Source organism: Herpailurus yagouaroundi, unplaced genomic scaffold (genome assembly GCF_014898765.1).
Source record: "Herpailurus yagouaroundi ecotype Mexico unplaced genomic scaffold, PumYag 181, whole genome shotgun sequence".
Classification (NCBI taxonomy): domain Eukaryota; kingdom Metazoa; phylum Chordata; class Mammalia; order Carnivora; family Felidae; genus Herpailurus; species Herpailurus yagouaroundi.
The window spans coordinates 28,385,346-28,401,983 of NW_024412412.1; the positions used below are offsets into that span (position 1 = coordinate 28,385,346).

General features: G+C 35.6%; 1 protein-coding gene across 5 annotated transcripts in view; it reads right to left on the reverse strand.

Moving 5' to 3' along the window:
- The window catches only part of TEX15 (testis expressed 15, meiosis and synapsis associated), a 101,769-nt gene that overhangs the window by 64,517 nt on the left and 20,614 nt on the right, over nucleotides 1-16,638 (reverse strand). For all 5 annotated transcript variants that reach the window (XM_040490184.1, XM_040490183.1, XM_040490182.1 and 2 more), the window contains exon 3: nucleotides 696-846. In XM_040490184.1, coding sequence (XP_040346118.1) covers nucleotides 696-834 — 139 coding nt within the window. In that variant the 5' untranslated portion in view covers nucleotides 835-846. The remainder of the gene's footprint in view (nucleotides 1-695; nucleotides 847-16,638) is intronic.

The following is a 16,638-nucleotide window of genomic DNA, read 5'->3' on the forward strand; positions in this document are numbered from 1 at the left end:
CTTCATAGACTCTATTCCAAGTGAGAAGGGGTGGCTCATCACCACAGGGCAGGGATGGAAAACCACTGACACTGCAGGGGAGGGGATGCCAGGGAGGGGAACCTGTTACTGCCATGAAGGGGAGAGGAGTGGATAGAAGTCTAAGCCCTCCACTTAGCTTTTGCTAACAAAGGTGTACCGGCTATATTTTTCCCCCTAGTTTTTTGTAGGAGTAAGGGACATACTGTCAAATAAGTTTCTATTTTTCTAGGATGTGCCCTTCCTAGTCCTTTTCAAGGGAGAAGACACTTTTCTTGGGGCTTTCTGTGTCTATTCCAGCTGGTATTCTGGACTGTTGGCATATGATCTGAGACATGGAGGAAACAAAAACATAAAATCCAGAGAACTTACTGCAGTGACATTCCTTGAGTCCCAGGGTTTTTAAGTGGTCCATCTTCTCTACACCTTCCAAAGTCTTCTACTATTTGTTTTGTGTATAATGTCCGGCAATTTTAAGTATACTTAGTGAAAGGGATAGGAGACATGTCTGTTTCATTGTGTGTGAACCAAAGGTACATGTGTGTTTAAGGAATTAAAGGCATGACTTCATCTAATTTTATATAGTCAAAACAGAAGATGAACACAAACTAAGAATCAGAAAAATGCAGTAATAGTTATGAAATAACCCTGCCTTCCTTGGAAATAGTAAATATTACCTTTCCCAGCTGCCCTCCTGATCTTGGGAATAGTGAATTTCTTCAAAGGATTGACTTCTACACCAGCAAGTAATAAAGGCTCACTGGTTGAGTTCATTTTCCATAGTGTCTTGTGTTTAGCAATATCTTTCATTTCCATTTTGTTGGTGGCCTAATATCAACCCGAAATTATTAAACAAAAGGTCAGTTAATAAGAGGCAATGGCAGTAAAACTTTAAAATTTCTTACATGGAATTGAACACACTGTCTTGGTCACACTCACAACAGGTTCCAATCACAATTTGTCAGGTCACCCAAAATAAAAAATTAACAGCTTTAGCTTTTACATAATGTTTTAAATATTTATTTTGTAGCTTCTAATAAACCTTATCTCTGTAATTTATAAAACTGTAATGGGGTAGCTAAAAGTGTGTGTTCCTGAAAAGTTTAATAACTTCCAAACAATTTTAAAAAAATGTTTATTTAATTTTGATGGGGTAGGGACAGAGAGAGGAGGAGACAGAGGATCTGAAGCAGGCTCTATGCTGACGGCAGTGAGCCCAATGTGGAGCTCAAACTCACGGACTGTGAGTCATTACCTGAGCTGACACCAGTCACCTCTGAACAACAACTTTTTATTAACATTTGGTAAAATTCTTGCCAAATACTATGTTTTTAAAAAGCATTTTGTCTATACACTTCTGTGAATAGAATGAATTCTCTAAATCAGAATCTCTGCCTGTGGGAAAAACCTAAAGTTGTAAATCAACTACTACAGGACTATCCCTACAGTGGATTGCCTAAACAGTCAATCATTGGCTAATGTTCCATAGTATCACTCTATAAATGGATTAAGACCACATATATTGTCATATTATAACAGATTTCTTTTCCTCCCTTCTTTCTCTCTCCAACCCTCCCTCCCCTCCCACCCAACACATACAGTTATTTCTTAACCTTTCAAGTAGAACTCATACTAGGTATTGAAGGAAAGTTATGGAGTCTACACACAGAAATATATGTAGACATGGATTTTTTCATACCATTTCATAATATGGTTCATGGACCTCCTGATAGCTATTAACTGCTTAGTTCCAACTTAGCTCATAATCTACATTAAGAGCTGCCAAAATTCTACAGAAGGATCATAAAGGATAAAATTCTACAGAAGGTTCACAAAAGATTTTCCCTTCAATCCCCACTCCACCCTTTATGGGAGATAATCTTACAATCTCCCAAACATGGATCAGAATAGGGAATCTGAATAGACAGAAATCTCTAGAAACAGAATATCAGCCTTTCTCTCATCTAGCTTCACTGATAGACACCAGTGGTGTTGCCACCTAACAAGAACACCCACAAGATACACTATCTTGAGTCAGGGCACCTGGCTAACTCAGTTGGTAGAGCACGTGACTCTTTATCTTGGCATTGTGAGTTTGAGCCCTGTGTTGGGTGCAGAGATTATGTAAAAATAAAATCTTTAACAGCAACAACAAAAGAAATACTGCTGCCAAGATATACCAGCCTGAGAGATAGTTGTCAAAATAGCCATGTTCATCTGGTAAGGGGGAAAAGGAAGAATAATTTATTTAATGACTTAAATGACAAGAAAACTTTTCAATTAATCGTGATCTATACCTACTGTACACAAAGGGATACTACCATCATTTGAATATACTTGAAGGGCCAAGTGCTGCAACAATCCTCAATACTGCCTTTAACTATAGTTAAATTGTATTTTCAGGAAAGGTGGGTACTATTTTAGCTGTATGGTTGCTTATACAATGTTCCTCTAGTACAATTTACTAATAAAATGGGCCTCTGAAATTCACTGGTTTTGTTCCTTAGTGCTTAGGATAACACTAAGTCACAAATTAGCTAAGTTAAAAACTGTAGTGAAAAATGAATATTCAGGGCACAATGGTATTCGATGTTCTTTAAAAAAAATTTTTTTTAATGTTTGTTTATTTTTGAGAGACAGAGAAGAGTATGAGCAGGGGAGGAGCAGAGAGAGACGGAGACAAAGAATGTGAAGCACGCTCAAGGCTCTGAGCCGTCAGCACAGAGCCTGATGTGGGGCTCAAACCCACAAGCTGTGAGATCATGACCTGAGCATCTGAAGTTGGACGCTTAACCGACTAAGCCACCCAGGCGCCCTTCAACGTTCTTTATTAAGTTGCACCCAGCAATTTTTCAAGTAGGAATAATACTTGAAAAACTTCAGCCTAAACAACTTAGCCATATTAAAGTGATAACAAATTCATATAAATCTTTATATTCATATTCACAGTCCCATAAACATATCCTGTTCTGTAGTATATAACAGGATATGTTTTTACATATGTATGCAAATGGTTGAGTGTCTGACTCTTGATTTTCACTCAGGTCATAATCTCGTGGTTTGTTAGATCAAGAACCACATCGGGTTCTATGCTGACAGTGTGAATCCTGCTTGGGATTCTCTCTCTGCCTCTCTCCCACTCATGCTCTCTCTCTCAAAAGTAAATAAATAAACACTTAAAAAATAAGTATGTATATTATGATCAATGTTAAGCTAACACACTTAAAGATTATACAAAATAATACATTCTAGGAAAAAATTATTAAAACTGATTTAAGAAGGAATTACAAGAATTTATCATCTTAGTACTGTCAAGAAGAAATTAAATTAGAAGTTACAAACTGATTCTAAAAGTAAAAATGATATTATGGGGCTCCTGGATGGTTCAGTTGGTTAAGCATACAACTCCTGATTTCAGTTCAGGTGATGATCTCACAATTGTGAGATCGAGCCCCATGTTGGGTTCAGCACGGAATGTGGAGGTTGCTTGGGATTCTCTCTCTGCCCCTCCCCTGCTCGTGCTCTCTCTCTCTCTCAAATAAACTTAAAAAATAAAAAAATTAAAGTAAAAATGATATTAATATATCACAAACCATCTGAGTTCACCCCAGAAATGCAAGGGAGATTTATCAATAGGAAATATGTACATCTCATTTACTACATAAACCTTTTGAAAGTATTTTGCCTATACACTAAAAAAGAAAAATCAAGTGATTCTCTCAATAGACTATGATTATCTCATAGACTTATGATTTTTTTTTAAAAAAACATCTTAGGAAAGAGGAAGCGACAGAGAAATTGGTAACGAACATCAAAAATTTATAACAAATTGCTAAATATCAGGAGCACTACCTTTTCAATTAAGAATAAAATAAGAATGCCTTTGTTTCCTTTATCTCTGCTTCCCTGTAACAGTGGGCTGGCAGTGCTCACAAGGGCAAATGTCAAGAAATAAAAGGTATAAAGGCAAGTTAAAGGGAAAAAAGAAAAGGGCTTGGGAATTTCTGGGAGTAAAGAGTGTTTCAGCTTGTAAGAGAAAACTTAGATGAAGTTTTAGATGAAGAATGAATTTTACTTAGAAAGGCAAAAAAATCATAATGTTTCAAATTTTGGTTCTACCATTAATTAACAATGTTATATTAGGCAAAATGCCTAACTTCTCTAAGGCTGATAATATCAATAATATTTCACAAGGTTGTAGCACCTGTATGCTATAATGGACACAATTAACTATTTGTATATTCCTAAAGTCTATCCTATGGAACCAAGTTACACTATTTGTCAAGAAACACAGGACTGCAAAGATAACCAGCTTAGAAGTCAAGTGATGTTGGTTCTAATACTAGCTCTTAATAGCTCTCTAATACTAGCAACTACTCAACTAACCTCCAACAATTCACTAACTTCTGCAGTGTGTTACTCTGTGTGCATTATGAATTGTATTACATTTTTCAGGGACAAGTAATGGCCAAAGAATAGATACCTTTTATGTCAAATAGTCAGGCTAAATATTTGATCCTCTTGAAGTCCATTTTAGAAGAATATTTGTATTGGGTTTCCGAAGACCATCATCAAACATTAAGGACTTGCATGTTTGGGAGATTAGAGATTACTAAATAAACCTGCAAAATCTTTAACCTGATTGTCAAAGAGTCTTAATAACAGAACCTGTTTCAAGTGAAAAACTTAGCCTTAGAGTTTCTTTAATGAGACTCAACTGCATCAGTTGAGTCCTTTATACAAGGTAACTCAGGATGACTGCAGATACACAAAAGCATTAATGAGAAAGTTTTTTTTAGTTCTCTTTCAAACTTTTGTATGAATCAGCCTGTTATTAATTTATCTTTAAAATCTCTAAAACTTTGCTGATCTTTAACAACAACAAAAGCAATGCCTCAGTTTCAGGATTTTCTGGCAAATAATACTGTTCTAACTTATTTTTACACTTACCTTCTATTTGTGCCAAATAATACTGACTTCCTATTCATTTTCCATCCCAAAATATACTTAAGTAAAAAATAAGTCTACTTTAGAATATTACAGAAGTTACTGTAATGATGATATGCAGATATGACAAAGATCATTCATTCTTCTTCTAGTAATCTCAAGAAAGAGTTCCTGATGAATAAAGAATACTCTCAGAACTTAAGTCACAAAAGTAATTTCTGAGTTCTTCTGCAGAGTTCTAAATGGTTCAGACTAAGAATTATTTGATAAGCAAATGGTTAAATCAGATCACACATATGATAAACTGCATACACACTTAGTGAAATTAAGCCAAGAATCCCTTAGTTAAGACTATACAATGGAGAAATAAAATACATTTTTGTCGTATCTTTCATTTTACAGATCAGGGATTGGCAAATGCTGGCCCACTATTAGTTTTCATAGGGACTGAAATTTAAATGACTGGAAAAAAGTCAGGAATAGTATTTGTCGCTTAAAAAATTATCTGCAACTCAAATTTAAGGGTCCATGGTAAGTAAATTTTACTGGGACACAGCCACACCAATTTATCTATTGTCTATGGCTGCTTTACTATTAGAAAAGCATAGGTGAGTAAATGTGACAGACACTCTGGGGCCCACAGACTAAAATATTTACTACCTAGCCCTTTACAGAAAGAGTTTGCCAACCCCTGTCAGAGATGAAGCAACACAACTAGTTGGGACAATAAAAACTAGGTCTTATGATTTCCATTTCAGGGCTCTTTCTCCCATACTCCCATTGTCTCAATTATCTCTCTACTGTATTAAGAATTTCAAAGTGAGTGAATCCCTACTCACTTTGCTTCTCTGCATCTTGCCCAACAGCATTTAAACAGGCTCAAACCTGATCATTTCAAAACCAAAATAGGATTCTACCAGGGTTATACATGTCTTTATCTAGATCACCTTACTTCCTCCTCAATCTACTTTGATTTCCAACTCCACCTCAACAGCAATCTTCAGTTCCCTTTTTCACATCAGTCTCTCACTCACGTAAGCACACTTCTGGCTCATAACTTACTTGGCCTGTTTACATTTGATACTTTTGACCAATCTGCCCCACTCTTCCCTGATTGCTGTGACTTCATAATCCTGATTTCAGGTGGTCCTTTCTCAGTCTCTTAACAATTCAACACTAAAACATTATTGTTTTAATGTTTACTTCTATAAGGGAAATAAGAGAATATTCTCTTTGAAGATTTTTTTAGTAGTATTTATCAAACTTATTTTAGCCAACAACAAAAACAAAATCTTGTGGTTTTAATTTGCATTTCTTTCATTACTAGTGAGGTTGAGTCATTTTTTTCCTGTCACTTGTTCCTATCTTTTTCTCCATTTTTTCTTTTTTACAAATAAGATGGTTTTTAATGATTTGTAAGGATTTTATACACAGAGATATTAGTTTTTGTCTGTCATAATAAAGGTTGCAATATTTTTGTCTTAATTTCATTTATGGCATTTGTATCCCATAGCAAAATTTTAATTTTTGTGTAGTTTAATTTCTCAACCTTTTATTATACTGGATTCTTATCTTAACACCAGCAGTGTAGGAGAGTTCCAGTTGTTCCATATTCTCAACTCACATAATACTGGCCCAGACTTTAATTCCTGCCGATTCAATATCTGCAAATGCTATCTCACTGTGGTTAGTTTGCATTTGTCTGATTTTTCATAAGACTGTGTATATTTATTGGTCATTTGTGTTTTCAAACCCGTGAAATGCCTGTTCATGTTTTTTACCCACTTTTTTATGAGGCTATTTATTCTACTCTATGTATTTGCCAAAAAAAAGTCTTTTTTTTTTAAATTTTTCTTAACATTTATTTATTTTTGAGACAGAGAGAGACAGAGCATGAATGTGGGGAGGGTCAGAGAAAGAGGGAGACACAGAATCTGAAACAGGCTCCAAGCTCTGAGCTGTCAGCACAGAGTCCGATGCGGGGCTCAAACTCATGGACTGTGAGATCATGACCTGAGCCGAAGTCGGCCGCTTAACTGACTGAGCCACCCAGGCGCCCCCCAAAAAAAATCTTTTTGAGATATGAGCACTTCATCAATCATATTTGTTGCAAATAATTTCCCCTCACTTTTTAAACTTATCTTTTCACTTTTTTGAAAAATATTTAATGTGGTTGAATTTATACACTTTTTCCTTATATTTTGTTTTTGCTTTTGATAAACTTTAATAATTCTCCCCAAGATCATAAGGAATATCCTCTCTATTCTCTTCTATGAAAAGTTTTATAGTTTTGCCTTTTACCTTCAAGTCCTTAAATAACCTGAAATTCATGTTAGTCTGAGGTTAGAAGGGCTCAATTTTTCCATATGAGTATCAAACCATGGTAGCATTAGAAAAATCTTTCCTTTCCCTATTTATCTCTGGTATCTCTGACATTAATCAGCTTTCCACATATGTATGATTTCTAGGCTCTCTGATCTGTTTTATTGGTGTCTTTCTGCATTCCTGCACCAACACCACACAATAATAAATCTTGATATATGTTAGGATAAAACCAAAAGAAAATAAAAAACAAATCTTGTTTTTTGAAACACCTTTGCTCTTACACACATATTTTAAAATAAGTTTGTCTAAAACATAAGAGACTCTTAAATATAGAGAACAAACAAAGGGTTGCTAGAGGGGCTGTGGGAGGGGGATGGGCTACATGGATAAGGGGCATTAAAGAATCTACTCCTGAAATCAGTGTTGCACTATATGCTAACTAACTTGGATGTAAATAAATAAATAAATAAATAAATAAATGTAAAATAAGTTTGTCTAATAAGAAATCTTGTTTAGGTTTTAATTGGAATTTCACTGATCTACTACTGATCAATGATATTGTTTTATGAGTCTTCCTCTCTTGAACATGGGCTATCTTCCTATTTATTCATGTCCTTTATATCTTTCAATAAAGATTTCTTTTTTCCACAAGGGTATAACATGTTTTAAAGAATTTATTGTAAGTTCTGGGGTGCCTGGGTGGCTGAGTCAGTTAAATGTCCAACTTCAGCTCAGGTCATGATCTCATGGTTCATGGTGTTGGAGTCCCACGTGAGGCTCTGTGCTGACATCTTGGAGCCTGCTTGGATCCTCTGTCTCCTTCTCTGTGCCCCTCCCTTGCTCTCTCTGTCTCTCAAAAGTAAACAAACATTAAAAAAATAAAGGATTTATTCTTAAGTTTGTCATAATTTTTAAATCACTACACATTATCTTTTTAAAAAGTTGTATTGTATTCACTGCTAATGTTTAAAGTGGTGTTCATGATAATGACAATATTTATCCGTAACACTTATTAGGAACCAGACACTTATCTAAGTGCTTTAGATATATATTGATCCACTTAATCATCATATCCCTATAAGATTCCCTTATTTTAAATTAGGGGAAAAAGTGTAAGTTAAATAATGTGCCCAAGGACAGAAAGCTAGGAAGTGTTTGTTGGAATTCAAAGCCAGGCAGTCTGACATTGGCATGAATACACTCAACTGTTAGGCAAAATGACTTTCATTGAAACTGATTTCTGTACACTGCCAGCAACCTTGCTATGCTTCTATTGATTCTAATAATTTGTCTTCATGAACAATCATAACCTTTCTGAATGAGGAAGGGCATATTATAATGATTTTCAGCATGTTTCTTTTTTCCAATTATTATACCATTTATTTCTTGTGCTTGCCTTACTGCGCAGGCTAGAAGTTCTAACATATGTCAAATATAAGTGATAATGGCAGGTACCTTGGTCTTTTCCCTGAACCTAAAGGGGAAGTTTTAAATCTTTTACAATTGAATGACAAATTCTATTTTTTTTTTTTGAAAGACATCCTGTATAGGTTAAATTTTCCTGGGTATAAAATTCTAGACTGACTGCTATTTTCTCAGCTCTCTTAAGATACTATCCCACTACTTCCTGTGACCCACTGCTCCTGTTAAGAAATCACCTCCGCGGGGCGCCTGGGTGGCGCAGTCGGTAAGCGTCCGACTTCAGCCAGGTCACCATCTCGCGGTCCGTGAGTTCGAGCCCCGCGTCGGGCTCTGGGCTGATGGCTCAGAGCCTGGAGCCTGTTTCCGATTCTGTGTCTCCCTCTCTCTCTGCCCCTCCCCCGTTCATGCTCTGTCTCTCTCTGTCCCAAAAATAAATAAAACGTTGAAAAAAAAAAAAAAAAGAAATCCCCTCCAATATAATTGTCACTCATTTAAGGGCAAATCTTTTTTCTCTGACAGCTTTTAAAATCTCTTCATCTCTGGTGTTCTGCATTTTCATTATAATGTTCTAGTGTAAATATTTCATGGACTTGTATTTAAGGTTTGGTATCTTTGACATTTTTGTGAAATTTTCTGCAACTTTTTCTCTGAATATTGTTGTGGCATTGTTCTATTTCCTTAGAATAGAAATTTTAGTTACCTGTGTTTAAACTTCTACACCTTTATTTTTCATGTTTCTTAACACCTAATTCATATATTTCATCTCTTTTTCCTAGGTTGCATTCTCAATAAAGTTGATTTAAAATCAATAGTTGATTTCACACACACACACACACACACACACACACACACACACACACACACACAAAACAAAGAGTGATATAATATCTGGGTTACTTGCTTTAAAATTATCCAGTTAATAACTGCTGAAGCTTGAAAATGGGTACTTGGGGACTCATTATAGTATTCTATTTTCATATATTTTGGAACTTTCCAGAATAAAAACAGAAGCATAAAAGTGGCTAAATGTGCATAAATTATCTTTAAAAATTTGTTTTAATGGTAACTTATTTTTGAGAAAGAGAGAGAGAAACAAAGTGTGAGCAGGGTAGGGGCAGAGAGAAGGAGATACAGAATCCAAAGCAAACTCTAGGCTCTGAACTGTCATCACAGAGCCTGATGTGGGGCTCGAACTCACAAACTGCAAGATCATGACCCGGGCCAAACTCAGACGGAGCCACCCAGGCACCCTGAAATTATCTTTAAAAGAAATCAATAACGTTAGTTGTCTATGGAGAAAAGAATACTAGGTGGTTTAGGAATGTGGAGGAATTTATCAGTTTATATTTTTATTACCTTAAGTTTTATCTTTATAAATTTATAAACTCTTGAAAATAATTTGTTCACTATTGCAACGAAAAATATAAAATACATAAGAATAAACTGAAGAAATGGTCTGGGCTGATAAGAAGACTTCTAAAAACTCTGAAGGTCATAAAAGACTTGCTTAAAGAGGGAATGAGCATACTTTATTTTTGAGGAATACTTATTATGGTGAATATTTAAAATTGTCCTACATTAAGCCTCTAAAGTTGATTCAATCTTGAAATTGACAAAAATAATACTAAAGGTTATATGGAAAAGAAACAATCAAGGAAATTCTGAGAAAGTTACTGGAGGAAGAAAACTGGCACTATTAAATATTATAATTTATTCAATAATTATAGCAATTATAATTAGCTGGGTAATATCACTCAGTTAAATTTAGGTTTTATTAATAAGAGAGAGGATAGTAAATAATAGGCAATTTAAAACTGTAGTTATTGACACAAAAATAAACAATGGAATACCAGAGTGAGAAAAAAGACCAAAAGTCCCCAAGATTTTGCAGATGTTAATAATGGTATTTCAAATCAGTGAGGCAATCTACAGTATTCAAACAGAACCTAGCCATATGGAAAACAAAAACACAAATTTAAAACTACAACGAAATATTTTTTCCATACCTCTCAGATCAGAAAATATTAAAGTCTGACAATATCAAATGCTTAAAAAGGTGCCAGAGCAAGTGGAACTCTCATATACTTCTGGTGACTCTGTAAACTGGTACTGTCACTTTAGAAAACAACTAGGCATTATCTAGTAAGGCTGAAGATGTGCATTATCTTCTGACCTAGTAACTCCATTCTCTAGGTATAAATACTCAAGAAGCAATTCACAAAGTGTGATCCGAAAACTTCTGGGAGTCCTTAAGAGCATTTCAAGGTGTCAGCAGGTCCTCTTTTCCACCTACATATCTGTGAGGTCATATTATCTTCATATTCTTCAACCAAAACAACAAAAACTGCAGAAGACTAAATGCAGAAGCAGGTGTGAGAATTCATTTCTTTTTTTTTTTTAAGTTTATTTATTTATCTATTTATTAAATGTTTGTTTATTTTTTAGGGGTGCCTTGGTGGCTCAGTCAGTGAAGTGTCCGACTTGGCTCAGGTCATGATCTTGTGGTTCTTGAGTTCAAACCCTGCATCGGGCTCTGTGCTGACAGATCAGAGCCTGGAAACTGCTTCGGATTCTGTGTCTCCTGCTCTCTCTCTGCCCCTCCCCCGGTTGCACTCTGTCTCTCTCTCAAAAATAAACATGCTGTCAGCGCAGAGCCTGATACTGGGCTTGAACTCATGAACTGTGAGATCATGACCTGAGCTGAAATCACAAGTCAACCAAGTGAGCCACCCAGGGTGCCCCACACCTGATTTCTATTAGCCTGACTTGCAGTAATAGAAAACAACAGCACTTTTTTGGGAAATAGTTATTTTTCATTAAAATATTACTTATGTCAATATGATGGATGTGTTGCTATTTCTGAATGAAAAATTAATATATTTAAAAATTTCTTGATTTTAACTAGGTACAGGAGATACAATCCTCATTAACAAAAGTTCTTTACGGTCTTAAATTTGAAGGGTGATTAAAGGGATCCTATATAAAGAATACATTTGGTTTTGTCCCAGCAAAGAGTTTCAAAAACCCTTGGAATGTCCTAAATGACAGGAGTGACTTTGTTATGCTAAAAGGTGACTCATGGTGGGCCCCTACATAGTTTCAAAATTGGGGCTGGTCACCAGAAAACCATGTACGTGATTAGATGGCTAGGACTTTCAGTTGCTCCACCCGGGAGAAGGCTTAAGAATGAGTTCAATCACATGTCCAATGATTTAATCAATTGCACCTCCTTAATAAAACCCCTATAAACACTGGACACTACAGCTCAAGGGAGCTTACTGATTGGTGAACGCAATGATGTGCTGTAAGGGTGATGCCTCCAGACTTCATGGAGGGAAGACATGGTCTGTTCAGGACCCTCCCAGGACTGCATTCTATGTATGTCCTTTGTAATAAAACTAATTTTAGGTACAGTGCTTTTCGAGTTCTGGGTGTTGTTCTAGTGAATTATTGAAACTGAGGGGGTTCGTGGGAACCTCTGAATTTGTAAGCAGTTGGTCACAGGTATGGGCAGCTTGGGGAACCACTTGTGACTGACATCTGAAGTAAGGACAGTTTTGCGGAAGACTTAGTTCTAGTGGAGTCTGACACTAAATACAGATGGTCAGCATTTGAACTGGATTGTATTGCACTGCAGTTAGGGTGGAAATGTCAAATTTTAAAACCAACATCTCTGACAACCATTATCCTAGAGAAGCTCCTGTACATGTACACCTAAAAGCAAACCGAGGAGTGTTCAGAGCAGCATTGTTGCTGATGTCCATCACTAACCAGCAGGATGGATAAACTGTGGTATACAAACATGCCAGGGAATACAACATGAGTGAAAATGAATCGACTACAGCTACATGAAACGTAATGTCAAAACAAGTTGTGAGGGGCGCCTGGGTGGCGCAGTCGGTTAAGCGTCCGACTTCAGCCAGGTCACGATCTCGCGGTCCGTGAGTTCGAGCCCTGCGTCAGGCTCTGGGCTGATGGCTCGGAGCCTGGAGCCTGTTTCCGATTCTGTGTCTCCCTCTCTCTCTGCCACTCCCCCATTCATGCTCTGTCTCTCTCTGTCCCAAAAATAAATAAACGTTGAAAAAAAAAATTAAAAAAAAAAAACAAGTTGTGAAAGAGTAAAGTAGGGTGCCATTTATATGAAGTTTAAAAAATGCAATACTGAACAATTTAGGAAAGAAGAAATATGATAGCAGGCAAGTCATCAGCTCAGTGTGTAACAACCTTGTTAGTTTCAAAGGAAAACTTTCAATTCTATACCAGGTGAACAACTAAGTGAGGGTAGAAAAAAATACACACAGAGGGTTTAGACAAATTTGTGCTTCACATACCTACAGTAATATCCTCCCTCTTTCTGACCACTCATTCACGGGGTTTCATTATGTGTGTATGACTGAAGACTGATATAACAATTGTGTTATATCATTTCTAGGCAACATATTTTTTTTCAAATTTCAATGTTTCTGATTTCAGGACATTTATTAAAATCAATATGAATTTTTAAAAAATTAACAACTACCAATTATGAACTTTAATGTACTATTTACTATTTCCCCCACCAAAGATTACTACTAAGTTGACAATAGTATGCCAAAGTATGGCAATCTACAACAGAAAAAAAAGATAGACATGTTACACAACTGAGTGGTAGGCAGCTGAATGGTGCTAACAAAAAATATGTGACCACCAAACATTTGCTATTTTTCAATAATCCCAATACTCTCCATTTAGCATTCCATACTGTAACTATTACACTTCATAAATTTCCTAAAGTAAAAAACAAAAAATTCCTAAAGTATCAAACTGGCACTCATCCTGACCTAATACCCAGCCCATTACTGACAAAGAAAACAGAGGCCTGAATGTTTCAGGAGGAACTTGTACAACCAGAATTATATTACTATATTGAAACTTGGCTTTTAATGATTTATTTAAAGGAGCTTAAAATTTTTTATCAACCTGAGTTCTTAACTTTATTAAAGAATAATAAATTTTAAAATAGTAATATAATTAGACTGTGTTCATTCTAACTGGAACCATCTCAGTGTTCTAAAATTCACTGATTAGGTGAAATGTAGAGAAGGTGAAATCAAGTCTCTAATTTGACCACTGCTATCAAATGATATAATAACAATTGGTAGACAAAGGATGCTTTGATCAAATATTGTTGTCTTTGATAGTTTTGGCTATATGAATATTCCAAATATGAAACTGGTATAGACAGAGATGAGGATTGTGCAACCAGAATACAGCTGCTCGTATTGGTAAGACTGAAGTTTCACAACTCAGGTAACACCAGGAAAAACAGGACTTGGGTAGAAAGTTATAGAATACTTAACTCTTTTACCCTGCCTGGCTCACATGATGTCAGTACTTGGGTAAGAGAAAGTCTTTGGCAGGTGTGCAAGGGTTAACATACATGCAAGTATTAACATATACCCTTTCTTAGAAAACTACTGGAAGATGTGCTTTGGGGTGGGAAAAAAAAGAATGAATCTAAAATAAAGATGACATGGGATTTAAAAAAAAAAAAAAAAAAAAGAACGAATCCAACCCAGAGTAGTGACCTTAGGATGGATGAAACTGGCACACAATTTCTAGGAAACCCTCAGTATAGACTGAAGCAGGACAATGGAGGGCTCCAAAACCGAATTCTCCACACACCTGGAACTAATATAACATTGTACATCAACTATACTTCAATTAAAAAAAAATTCTCTAACTTAAAAAGAAAAAGGAACTTATGTATCTTAGCACCCCAAAAACCATTACAGGCAAGTACTAGCACATTTGCAGAAAAAATGTTACATTTAAAAGCAGGCTAAAAAAGCTATTATTAATTCTAAGGAAAAAAGTTAGACAATCACAGTTGTAGAAAACAGTATCTAGATCATAATAATGTGAGCACTGATTTCTAACAAAAAATTATAAATATGTTGGAAGGATGGAGGTAGGTAGTGAGATGGTGGTGGTTAGGAGTTATGTTTTTATCTACAATGATGACAAAAATCAATGGATAATTTCTATCATTGATAAATCAAGAAACACTAGTAAAAGCATATTACCTATAAGTGTGGAGGTGAATACCTAGGAAAGTAACTACAGAAGTTGAAGGTTGCTGCCCCCAGGAAGTATAACTAGGAACAGAAGAGAATGGGACAACAGACAACTGTCTTTCATTACATATATTTAGTATCATGACTTTTTGAAATTATGTGCAAGTAGCAATGCTTCTATCAGATGAACTACACTTTTTTTTGTTCTTGTTTTGTTTTTATCCCGCTTTGGTATCAGAATAGTATTGGCTTCATGGAATGATTTTGAATGTGTTCCCTCTATTTCACTATTTGTAAGATTTTGAGAAAAATTGTCATTATTTTCTTTAATGTTTGGTAGAATTCACCAATGAAATCATATGGTCTTGGGCTTTTCTGTGCTGGGAGATTTTTGATTTCAAATTCAATTTTTCTTATTATTGGTATAAGAAGATTTCCTATTTCTTGGACTCAAGATTCATGACTCAGTCGTGTTAACTTGTACATTTTTAGAATTATCTGCTTTTTTCCCTAAGTTACGTGATTTGTTAGTATATAATTGTTTATAGTAATCTATTATCACACTATGTATTTCTGTGTTTTCTCATATTGGTTTTTGAGTCTTTTCTCTTTTTTTCTTAATGTAGTTAAATCATTGCCAATTTTGTTTATTTTTTGGAAAACTGATCATTACTTGAAAAGTTAAGTTATTGTTTATTCTGGTCTCTATTTTATTTATTTCTGATTTTTCTTTGTTACTTCCTTCCTCCACTAAATGAGAGTTACTTTTTTTTTTTCCTAGTTCCTGTGGTGCATATATGTATTTTAGATCATGTATTCAGAAGTATGTTTCAGGTAAAACATGTTCTTATTGGAAAAAAATAACTTTAACTGAGGGTACTCACTTAAAATAAAGCCTATCAGAGGGGAAGTGGGTAAGGGATGGATGAAACAGGTGAAGGGAATTAAAAGTTCACTTATCATGATGAGCACTGAGTAATGATGTACAGAATTGCTGAATCACTATACTGTACATCTGAAACTAATATAACACTATATGTTAAGAATATTGGAATTAAGGAGCGCCTGGGTGGCGCAGTCGGTTAAGCGTCCGACTTCAGCCAGGTCATGATCTCGCGGTCCGGGAGTTCGAGCCCCGCGTCAGGCTCTGGGCTGATGGCTCACAGCCCGGAGCCTGTTTCCGATTCTGTGTCTCCCTCTCTCTCTGCCCCTCCCCCATTCATGCTCTGTCTCTCTCTGTCGCAAAAATAAATAAACGTTGGAAAAAAAAAAAGAATACTGGAATTAAAATAAAAACAATAAAATGAAATTATCTTAACAAAAAACCACAAAAGTTAATTTTTTAAGAAAGTAGAATATTTTATACTTCATATTAGGATAAAAAATAACTTGTAAGGCTATGCCATTACATGTAGCAAAAACTTTGCTAGGAATCAGAATATATAGGAAGAAAATTCTAACACCTTTCACAGAGATTTGCGTAAATGGAAAAATCAGAAGTTATCTGTGAATTCTGGTATCACATGTCAAAAAGTTCTTACCGATCTAGGTAACATCTTGAGAAATATGGAGGAAAGTTTGCTTTTGTTGGTGGTGGTAGTTATTGTTATACAAATGTTCCAAGTCCTTTTACACTTCCAGCTTTTTTGTTTTTTTTTTTGAGAGAGAGTGTGTGTGCGTGCACCTATAGGAACAGGAGAGGGGCAGAGAGAGAGGGAGAGAGACAATCCCAAACAGGCTCCCTGCTGTCAGTGTGGAGCCCAATGTGGGGCTTGATCTCATGAACTGTGAGATCATGACCTGAACGGAAACCAAGAGTCAGATGCTTAACCGACTGAGCCACTCTTAATCCTTTTCCACTCTTAATCCT